The sequence below is a fragment of the Dipodomys ordii genome, unplaced genomic scaffold, assembly GCF_000151885.1.
Source record: "Dipodomys ordii isolate 6190 unplaced genomic scaffold, Dord_2.0 Scaffold19, whole genome shotgun sequence".
Lineage (NCBI taxonomy): Eukaryota > Metazoa > Chordata > Mammalia > Rodentia > Heteromyidae > Dipodomys > Dipodomys ordii.
The window spans coordinates 10,691,449-10,700,201 of record NW_012267235.1 but is presented as its reverse complement, the minus strand read 5'-3'; the positions used below and the strand labels follow the sequence as shown (position 1 = coordinate 10,700,201).

The window sequence follows — 8,753 nt, the reverse complement described above, 5'->3', positions numbered from 1 at the left end:
TTTTTTTGCTTATGTGGTACTGAGCAATCGAACCCAGGGCTTCATGCATGCAAGGCAAGCACTCAACCACTGAGCCACCTTCCCAACCCCAATTTGTACTTTTCAAATGCAACGTTTTTATGGGATTCGAGTCATAGAGCAATTTTTTCCTAGTGCAATACTACTAAGGAAGTTTTGAGCTCTCATTTGGCTTTGTTTGCTCATGGCTGGAGCTCCACCTCTTGAGCTATACCTGTAGACTGACATTTTGAGTGTTTCTCTGCCTGATTAAGTTTCTGTGTTAGTGACCTATGCCTCAGATTTTCTGCGTGTTTTGTAGATTTCTGCTGAACACTAAGTGCTATTTCCCCAGGTTGGTTGATATTGTTGGACTTGTGTTGTTATTGCTTTTCTTGTTGCTATTTATTTGGGAGCTTCTTGAATCGTGTCTATATATCCTTTCTTCTCTGTAGTGTGCAGACCCTGGTTTCCCTGTTAGTGTGTAAAAAAAGAAGAAATTGTTAATTTTTAAATACAATTTTATTGTTATTAGTAAGGTGCTGTACAGAGGGTTTATCATTTTGTAAGCCAAGCAATGAATACTTTTTGGTACAATGTCACCCCTTCCTTTGCTTTCCCCTTCATGTCCCTGCCCACAAGTTACACAAACAATTTTCCACATAGCAGGATAGCATTTGTTCACCCTTCCTTCATACCTTTCTGCATACCGTTTGCATTCCAGAAGAAAAAAAACCTGAAGCAAAAACAAACACCATTATCACCACCAAAACAACAATAACAACAAAAACCCATATTTCCATTTTTTGGAGTTTGTTTCAATAAATAGTATTTTATTTTATTTATTTATTTTTGTCAGTTGTGGGGCTTGAACTCAGGGCCTGAGTGCTGTCTCTGAGCTTTTACTCAAGGTTGGCACTCTATCACTTTGAGCCATAGCTCCAGTTTCTGGGTTTGGGTGGTTAACTAGAGATAAAAGTCTCCCAGACTTTTCTGCTTAGGTTGGCTTTGAACTTTAATACTCAGATCTCAGCTTCCTGAGTAGCTAGGATTACAGGCTTAAGTCACCAGCAGCTGGCTTGATAAATAGTATTTTAAATGTTCAGAGAAGTTATACCTTTGGGTTCTTCCCCTAAGGGGATGCTCCTTTAGTCTGACTGTGTGTGAATGCCCAGAGTCTGGTATAGGTTATCTTGTCATTATGTTTTAGCTCTCACTTCCACATATGAAAGAAAGCATGCGCCAAAACTCTAGTCGCCCAGGATTCAGTCTCAGGTCAGTCTATTTGAGTGGTTAGCCAGAGGGGGCTGAAGATGCCCTTCCATACCTCGTGTCCCACCCCTTACCAACGGGGTCTGTATCAGAAAGCACATTTTCCAAATCTGCACAGTTAGTAAGATGGCCTTGGACTTGATTTCTTGCTTGCATAAAGAACTCAAGGTCAGCCAGAGGTGAATGACAAAGACTTTCTTCTTTCTAATGTTGTTTCCATACATGCACATAAACCCAGACTTCCACATGCCCAGAAATATTAGAGCTTTGAAAACAATTCCTGTAGTTTTCTATTTCTCAGAGATTTCCTCTTAAGGTTGTATTGTGGCTAGCCAGGCTCTTATTTGCTGCAACCCAGACTAGAGCCTGAGATATCTAAGGTAGTTTATGAGTGATGGTTATTATTTTTAGTAATGCCCTGGGGATAGTTTTCTTCCTACTGATCTGAGCTGTAAGTCAAACAAAGTACAATACTGTGGAAATGAGTTTTCCAGGTAGCTGCTGATTTAGTCAAAATATTGATTATGCTGTAGGAAAGGATTTGGGGGGGTGGTTTTTATTAGTTGTAAACTAATTGTGGTATTTCCACATATGCACACCATGGACCCTGACCAAGCTCACTCTATTCACATTACTTCCTGATACCTCTCTGCTTCTTAAAACAATGTCAGCAGGTTTCATTGTTCCATTTTCATACATGCATGTAAATTACTTTAAGCCAGGTGCTGGTGACTTGAATCCTAGTTACTTAGGAAGCTGAGAGCTAAAGATCTAGGTTCAAAGCCAGCCTAGGCAGAACAGTCTGTGAGACTCTTATCTCCAATGAAATAGCAAAAAGCCAGAAGTGTAGATATGGTAGAGCATCAGCCTTGAGTGAAAAGGCCAAGTAAAAGCACAAAGCCCCAAGTTCAAGCCCTAGTACACACACACACACACACACACACACACACACACACACTTCTTTGACAATATTCATCTTCATTCATGTCCTTTGGCCCTCCTCCCTCCCTCTAGCATACATCCTCCAATAGATGCTGTTTTTGACAGAGCTCCCTGAGAGGTTAGTCCTCCCTTCAACTTTGAGACCACTAGCTTCTTATAGCTACTGGCTCACCAAGTTGTAATGCCATACATGCCTCTGTTTGGTTAGAAGTCAGTATTTTCTCATGGTTACACGATCTTCCGCTCATTCTGCAGCTTTGGTACATTTCCAGAACTCCAGAATGGCTTGTTGTAGTTGCATTGCCAGTGTTTGTGTTGTTTTTAAGGAAGAGTGGTTCACTACCATTCTCACTTCACCATTCCAGAAGTCAGTCACCCTTGAAAGCACTTTAAAAGCAGCAGTACCTGAGAAACATGGGAAATAAACCCAGGAGGAAGACTAGAGCCTGCAAAGTAATTGAAAAACAAACATCTTGTGACCTAAATTAGCAGTGTCTTCTCCAAATTATTCAGAAATAAAACTCTAGGCTTGGAGCTAGGGGCATAACTCAAATGGTAGAGCATCTGCCTAGTAAGTGTAAGGCCCTTAATTCATAAATGAATAAATAGAAATAAATAGATCCCCAGAGTAGAGGTCTGGCAAAAAAGGGAAGTGGAGACCAGCTGACAGGAAAAAGACTGGAAAATGAAAGCTGGGTGTTGGTGGCTCTCTCCTGTAATCTTAGCTACTCAGGAGGCTTTGAATGGTGATTCAAAGCCAGCCCAGGCAAGAAAGTCTGTGGGACTCATCTCCTATTAACCATCTGAAAACCAGAAGTGAAGCCATGGCTTCACTTGGAAGAGCACTAGGATTGAGCAAAAAAGCTCAGGGACAGTGCCCAGGCCCTGAATTCAAAGTCCACAACTGATTTAAAAAAATAAAAGAAAAAGGAAAAAAAGTGACCCTCCCAAACTGCTAATGTTGGTTATCTTCCAAAATGTCTCCTAAGGAAGGAATACTTGCTCTGCTAGATTGGAGAGTGGGGTTGGTTTTACTAGATACTTGAGGGGACTTAGATGTCAAACAAGAGAAATAAGTTTGTATACTACAGGACTTTTGAGAGTGTTTGTTAATAGGCAATGTAAGTTTCTAAGATGTATCAGTAATCTACATCCTTTTTCAAGGTTGTTTGGGATCCTTTTTATTTCTCTCTTCCAGCCTCTATCCTACTAGGATTAAGTGTTCTACCAAATTCACTTAGAGAATAATGGTCTAAGTAAATCTAAGCATAGTCATCACAACTCATTCAATATTTACTTTCCATGTAGCAAGAACCAAGAGAGATCAGATTGTCAGGCTTGCAATCTGCAAGATTCACAGGACTGGGGTTCAGCATTTTATTGCCTTTGATGTTATACAACTTACCTGATCTACTGACGTGAGTAGCTGATACAGCAAACACCATGTCATGTATCTAAGTCTAAGTCTTGAATGCAGGGCCTCACACTTGAGTGGCTCACTTGCTAGGAAGATGCTCTATCATCCTAGCCATGCCTCCAACAAGCTTTTTACTGGTTCATGAGAGATGGGGGTCTTACAGACTTTTTTCTTCCCAGGATACTTTTCCATTACTAGATCTTAGCTTCCTGAATAGCAAGAGTTATGGGTGTGAGCTAAACTGTTACCCAGCTTGAAGTCTAAAGTTTTTTTGTGAATGTGTGTGTGTGTGTGTGTGTGTGTGTGCTGGTATTGGGGTTTGAACTCAGGGCCTGAGTGCTATTCCTGAATATTATTGCTCAGGACTAAAGCTCTTCCACTTGAGCCACAGCTCTACTTTGGCTTATTTTTGTAGTTTATTGGAGATAAGAGTCTCACAAACTTTCTGTTCAGGCTGACTTCAAAGTTTGTTCCTCAGATCCCAGCCTCCTGAGTAGCTGGCCACCAGCAACTGGCTTAAAGATGTGTTCTTTCATCCAAAATGGTCTGTCCCTTCCTTAAACTACAGTAATGCTGCTGTGTGGAGTTTTTCAGTGTCTTGAACTTCAGGGTGTGTGTATGTGTGTGTGTGTGTAAATCTGAGGATCACAATTAAAAGCCAGCCTGGGCAGGAAAGCCTGAGAGACTCTTATCTCCAATAAACCACTAGAAAAAAAACCGGAAGTGGTGCTGTGGCTCAAGCGGTAGAGCACTTGCCTTGAGCTGAAGAGCGCAGGAGCAGCACCCAAGCCCAGAGTTCAAGCTCCACAACTGACCAAAAAAAAGTTTTTTTTAAAAAAACTTAGGGGCCGGGGGGGAGGGGGGAGGCTGGGAAGGGATGTGAAGGGTAAACAAAGGAGGAGGCTGCAATGCTTGGTAAGAAATGTACGCATTATCCTGCCCATGTAATTGTAACTCCTCTGTACAGCATGTTCACAAATAAAATAAAATTTAAATTAAAAAAAAAACCTTAGGGGCCTTGTAGTTGCTAAGCAGGTGTTCTACCTGCTTTTTGCTTTACTTTTCAGGTAGGGTCTTGTTTTTGTTTTGTGCTTGTGGCTAATTTGGACCTTGATCCTTCTACTTACACTTCCTGTCTATCTAGGATGATAGGTATGAGCCATGATGGTCCATTAAAATTTTTTTTTGTCAAGATGGGATCTTACTTTTTATCTAGGTATTGAACCACAATCCTCCTGACTGCTGCATCCTGAGTAGTAGGGATTATAGATGTGAGCCATCATACTTGGTTGGCTATTGGCTCTCTGAATTTAGGGCTCTGTGTTTTGCTTTTGAGGTGCCCAAGTAAAAGTAACACATTCTTTAGGGATCCAGGCTAGTCCAACACTAAGTAGCCAAGTATTTGGAGTCTTAAATCATTATTCCATTCAGCTCTTCCTTCAGTACCACTCACTTCTCCAACGTAGTCCAACAGGACAGTAAGACCTCCAGCTTTAGGCATTCCCATGGGTCATTTGTTACGTTAAGTCTGATCCTGTAGGAGGGATACTGTGGATATAGGCAAATGGCAGTGACTCCTCCTTCCTTCTTTTCTTCTTCTTAGTCACACTTATTACCTTAGCTCCTATGCCAGTTCCTCATTCTTTGGCATAGGTCAGGAAGGCATGTGTGTTTGTATTGTGGTATTATTGTATACTCTGTCTACATGTTAAACACTAGATAGGATTCAAGCTTAACATTACATTTTTACCTCCCTCCACTAAATTCTTGGCCACCTGACCCTGCCACCTCACTAGCTGTGGGGAAACCAGCTCATTGGGCTAAAGGGACTCCAGACTTGGAACGAGGCAGATCTAGATATGGATTTCATTGCCAATGTAGCTGTATGAGCTCCTGTTTGATGATCTAATATCCACCCTCGCATCTTAATGTAACCTCGATTTTGCTTGAGGTGTCACTGGATTCAAACGAAAAGACTCTGCTTTTCAGTCTCCTTTGCAATGAGATGGCAAGATGACATAGCTTTAACAGAGGTAGCCCAAGAAGTTCTGGGGATACTTCTGTTTTATTGATCCCATTTGCCTGTTGCCTTGTTGTCTTTCCCTTTGCTTCCTGACTGCCAGTAGTCTGGAGGTTCAGCAGCCACTTGTGGGGGGGGGGAGGAGGGTTTACAAGCTGATTGTGACAGTCAGGAGTTGAAAGGACTCTGTTCTCATGGGCATCTGTGAGCTCTGTTGTTGCCTGTATGGCTTAGGTGAGACAAATGGATCTCTAAGGCAAAGTCATTTTGTGCTAGTTATTTGTAACCTAAAGCTTCCTAGGAGAAATGGAAACAAATAGACTCTAGAAACATGTCTTTCCAGTAGATGTCCATGTACTGCTTCCTTTTCTCTAGCTCTGAGTCACAGCTGTATTGACACAATGAGGTTCAATCATTTCTCTAGTGAGTGTGTATAATCCCGGTGTATGTGTGTGTTGGCATACGGGTTAGTGTTCAATACCATTCTCACCTGTCCTAACTGAGCTTTTATACAACAGGCCACCTCCTCTGTTTTTGTTTTTCTTGTGCTCGTACTTGGCTTGAACTTAAGGCCTTGTGCTCTTGCTTGGCTTTTTTTTTTTTTTCTCAAAGCTGATGCTCTACCACTTGAGTCACAGCTCTACTTCTGTTTTTTTTTTTTTTTTTTGATGGTTACTTGAAGAACAGAGTCTTGTAGACTTTTCTGCCTCATCTGGCTTCGAACTGTGATCCTCAGATCTCAGCCTTCTGAGTAGCTATGATTATAGGTTTGAGTCACAAGCACCTTACTGGGCCACCACCTTTATGACCCGTGGAAACACTCAGGTCTTATCCAGGCCTGCTTCCCCCCTCTGCCTACTGCATGCTGCTGAGCCTCCTTGCTTTCCTGCAACTGCCAATTTTCATGACATCACCTTAGTTATTCCTGGGACCAAGTATCACACTAACCAGGGCAATTAAAGCCTTCCCAGACCTTGTCAAAAGGAAGTGAATGTAAAGGAATTTTTAAACTACATTATTCTGTATTTTTTAAACCATTGAATGGCAAAAAAAAAGGAATTAAATCTTTTCTTTTTTTTTTTACTTCAAAAGAAAATCATATAATGAGATGATCCTGTTGGGCCTCAGGCATACACATGGCTTCTGTTCCCCAAGGCTTTCCCAGTGATCCAGGGAGGGATTCCAGCCTCCGCGGATCCGGGCTCCTGATTGGACAAAAGTCTGTCCAATTCCTTAGTGCCTTTTCCTGGTGAGGGTGCTGTGACCCACTCAGCCCTTCCAGCTCGAGTGCTCCTCCTTCATGGCCTTCACCAGCCAGTCCCGCTCAGACCCCTGCTCAGAGTCGCTGGTGTCGCTCCCCTCCACAGCTAACAGCTTCGAGTAGTTGATTTTCCGCCCTTTGGGCAGCCTGGGTTGGATGGACAGGAACAAGGCCAGCCAGACCAACAGGATCACGCAGCAGGACCGGTAGAGCACAACCAGGTTGAAACGCATCACCACGAAGCCCCCTATGAAGCTGCCCAAACTACAGCCACCTCCGTAAAAGTGGCCCTGGAACATGGTACCCAGAGGTCTCTCGGTGCCCGGGGTGGCTCCCTCCTCTATGGAGGCCGCCACGGCCCACCACAGGGCCCCTCTGCTGATGGCCCCGAGGATCTGCACGGGCAGGACGGACCACCAGCTCCACAGGAAAGAGTAGTACAGCAGCTGCCCCGCCAGGCAGCCCAGGCCCAGCCCCATCACGCCCAGCCGGGGCAGTTTCTTGAGCAAGGCCGCTTTGAATGGATGGAGCAGGAGTTCCCCCAGCAGGCTGAGGGCCACAGAAAACCCCATGATCAGCTCGCTGCTGCCGTGGTCTTTCATGTGCCAGAACAGGAAGTTCTGCACCGTACTGGCCACCGCTCCTAGCAGAAAGACGGTCAGAGCCAGGAGCACGAGGCGGGCATCGCCTCCGAGCAGAGACAGCGCTTTGACGGTTTTGTAGCTGGGTTCCGGCCGCCGGGAGAGGGGGACCGGGAAGGCGATGCTCACCAACGAGGCCAGGATACTGACCAGGGAGTAGCTGTAGAAATGCACCAAACCCCGGGGGCCGTTGGTCATGGGGAAGCAGTCCAGTTGCCCCACCAAGGCGGTGATGCCACACACCCCTGCTGCCATGCCCAGCAATCTCCAGATCCACAGGTTTCGGTAGCGATCGGTGGCGTCCACGAAATCCAAGTATTCATAAAGGCTGTCATCCGCCACCTGCTCCAGAGGGGCGGTGAGCAGCTCCCAGAACACCAGGAACCCCAAGGAGAGGATGAAAGTCCATCGCAACCCTTCCAGGGAGAGGCCCAGGACCTGGGCTTCTTCCTCCGCCGCTGACAGGTTGGCTGGAGCTCCTGGCACCCTCCCCAAGGGCAGCAGGGCCAGGGCGGAATTCACCACCTCCAACGCGCCCCCCCATGCGGCGTCTCTCCCTGCAGAAGTACCCGGCCCGGGAACTCGGGTGGTAGTCCTGGCTTCTTCCATAGGGCCCACCCAGTAGCCCCTCAGACGTTCTAGATCGTCTTGGCGGGGTCCATTTCCCGGGCCCGAAGCTTCGGGAGTTGCCGTCCTCCCTGGCGGGCTGGAGGTCCACTCCGGGGCGGAGATCGTGGGGGCCCCCGGGGTCCCCCGTGGCGGGACCGTGGCGGGCACGCCGTGGCTCCCGTTGCAAGCGCGGTCCACCGGGTGTCCATCCAGAGGGGGGACCAGGACCATGAGCAGGCCGGCCCCCGCCGAGCCCAGCAGCGAGCCGAGCAGGAGCATCCGCCGCTTCTGGTAGCTCCTGGCCAGGAAGGTGCAGAAGGGAGCCCAGCAGGCCGCCACCAGGTGCTTGGTCCCCATGAGGATGCCCACCCAGGGCGCGGACAGGCCCAGCTGCCGCAGGTACAGCGTCAGGAACGGGGCCACGCAGGCGTCCCGGACCCCGCACACCAGGTGGAAGAGCCGGGCCACCCCCAGCGCCCTGCTGACGTCCCACTGGGGGTTGGCGCTCATGGCTGCCCCGGCTCTCCGTCAGACCCGGACCTGGGGACAGCGGAGGGGAGCGTGGCGCGGGCGCCGTGGTGGCCGGGGAGGGCG

At 46.9% G+C, this 8,753-nt stretch overlaps 1 protein-coding gene across 1 annotated transcript; it reads right to left on the bottom strand.

Moving 5' to 3' along the window:
• Positions 1-6,777: 6,777 nt before the first annotated feature.
• Positions 6,778-8,669, bottom strand: Mfsd6l (major facilitator superfamily domain containing 6-like). The gene has a single exon (XM_013013280.1). The coding sequence runs from the start codon at positions 8,667-8,669 to the stop codon at positions 6,918-6,920; it is 1,752 nt and encodes a 583-aa protein (XP_012868734.1). The 3' UTR covers positions 6,778-6,917.
• Positions 8,670-8,753: the final 84 nt, after the last annotated feature.

Bases quoted from the DNA above. Each gene is read 5' to 3' on its own strand.
- Mfsd6l (XM_013013280.1), bottom strand. From the start codon at position 8,669: ATGAGCGCCAACCCCCAGTGGGACGTCAGCAGGGCGCTGGGGGTGGCC.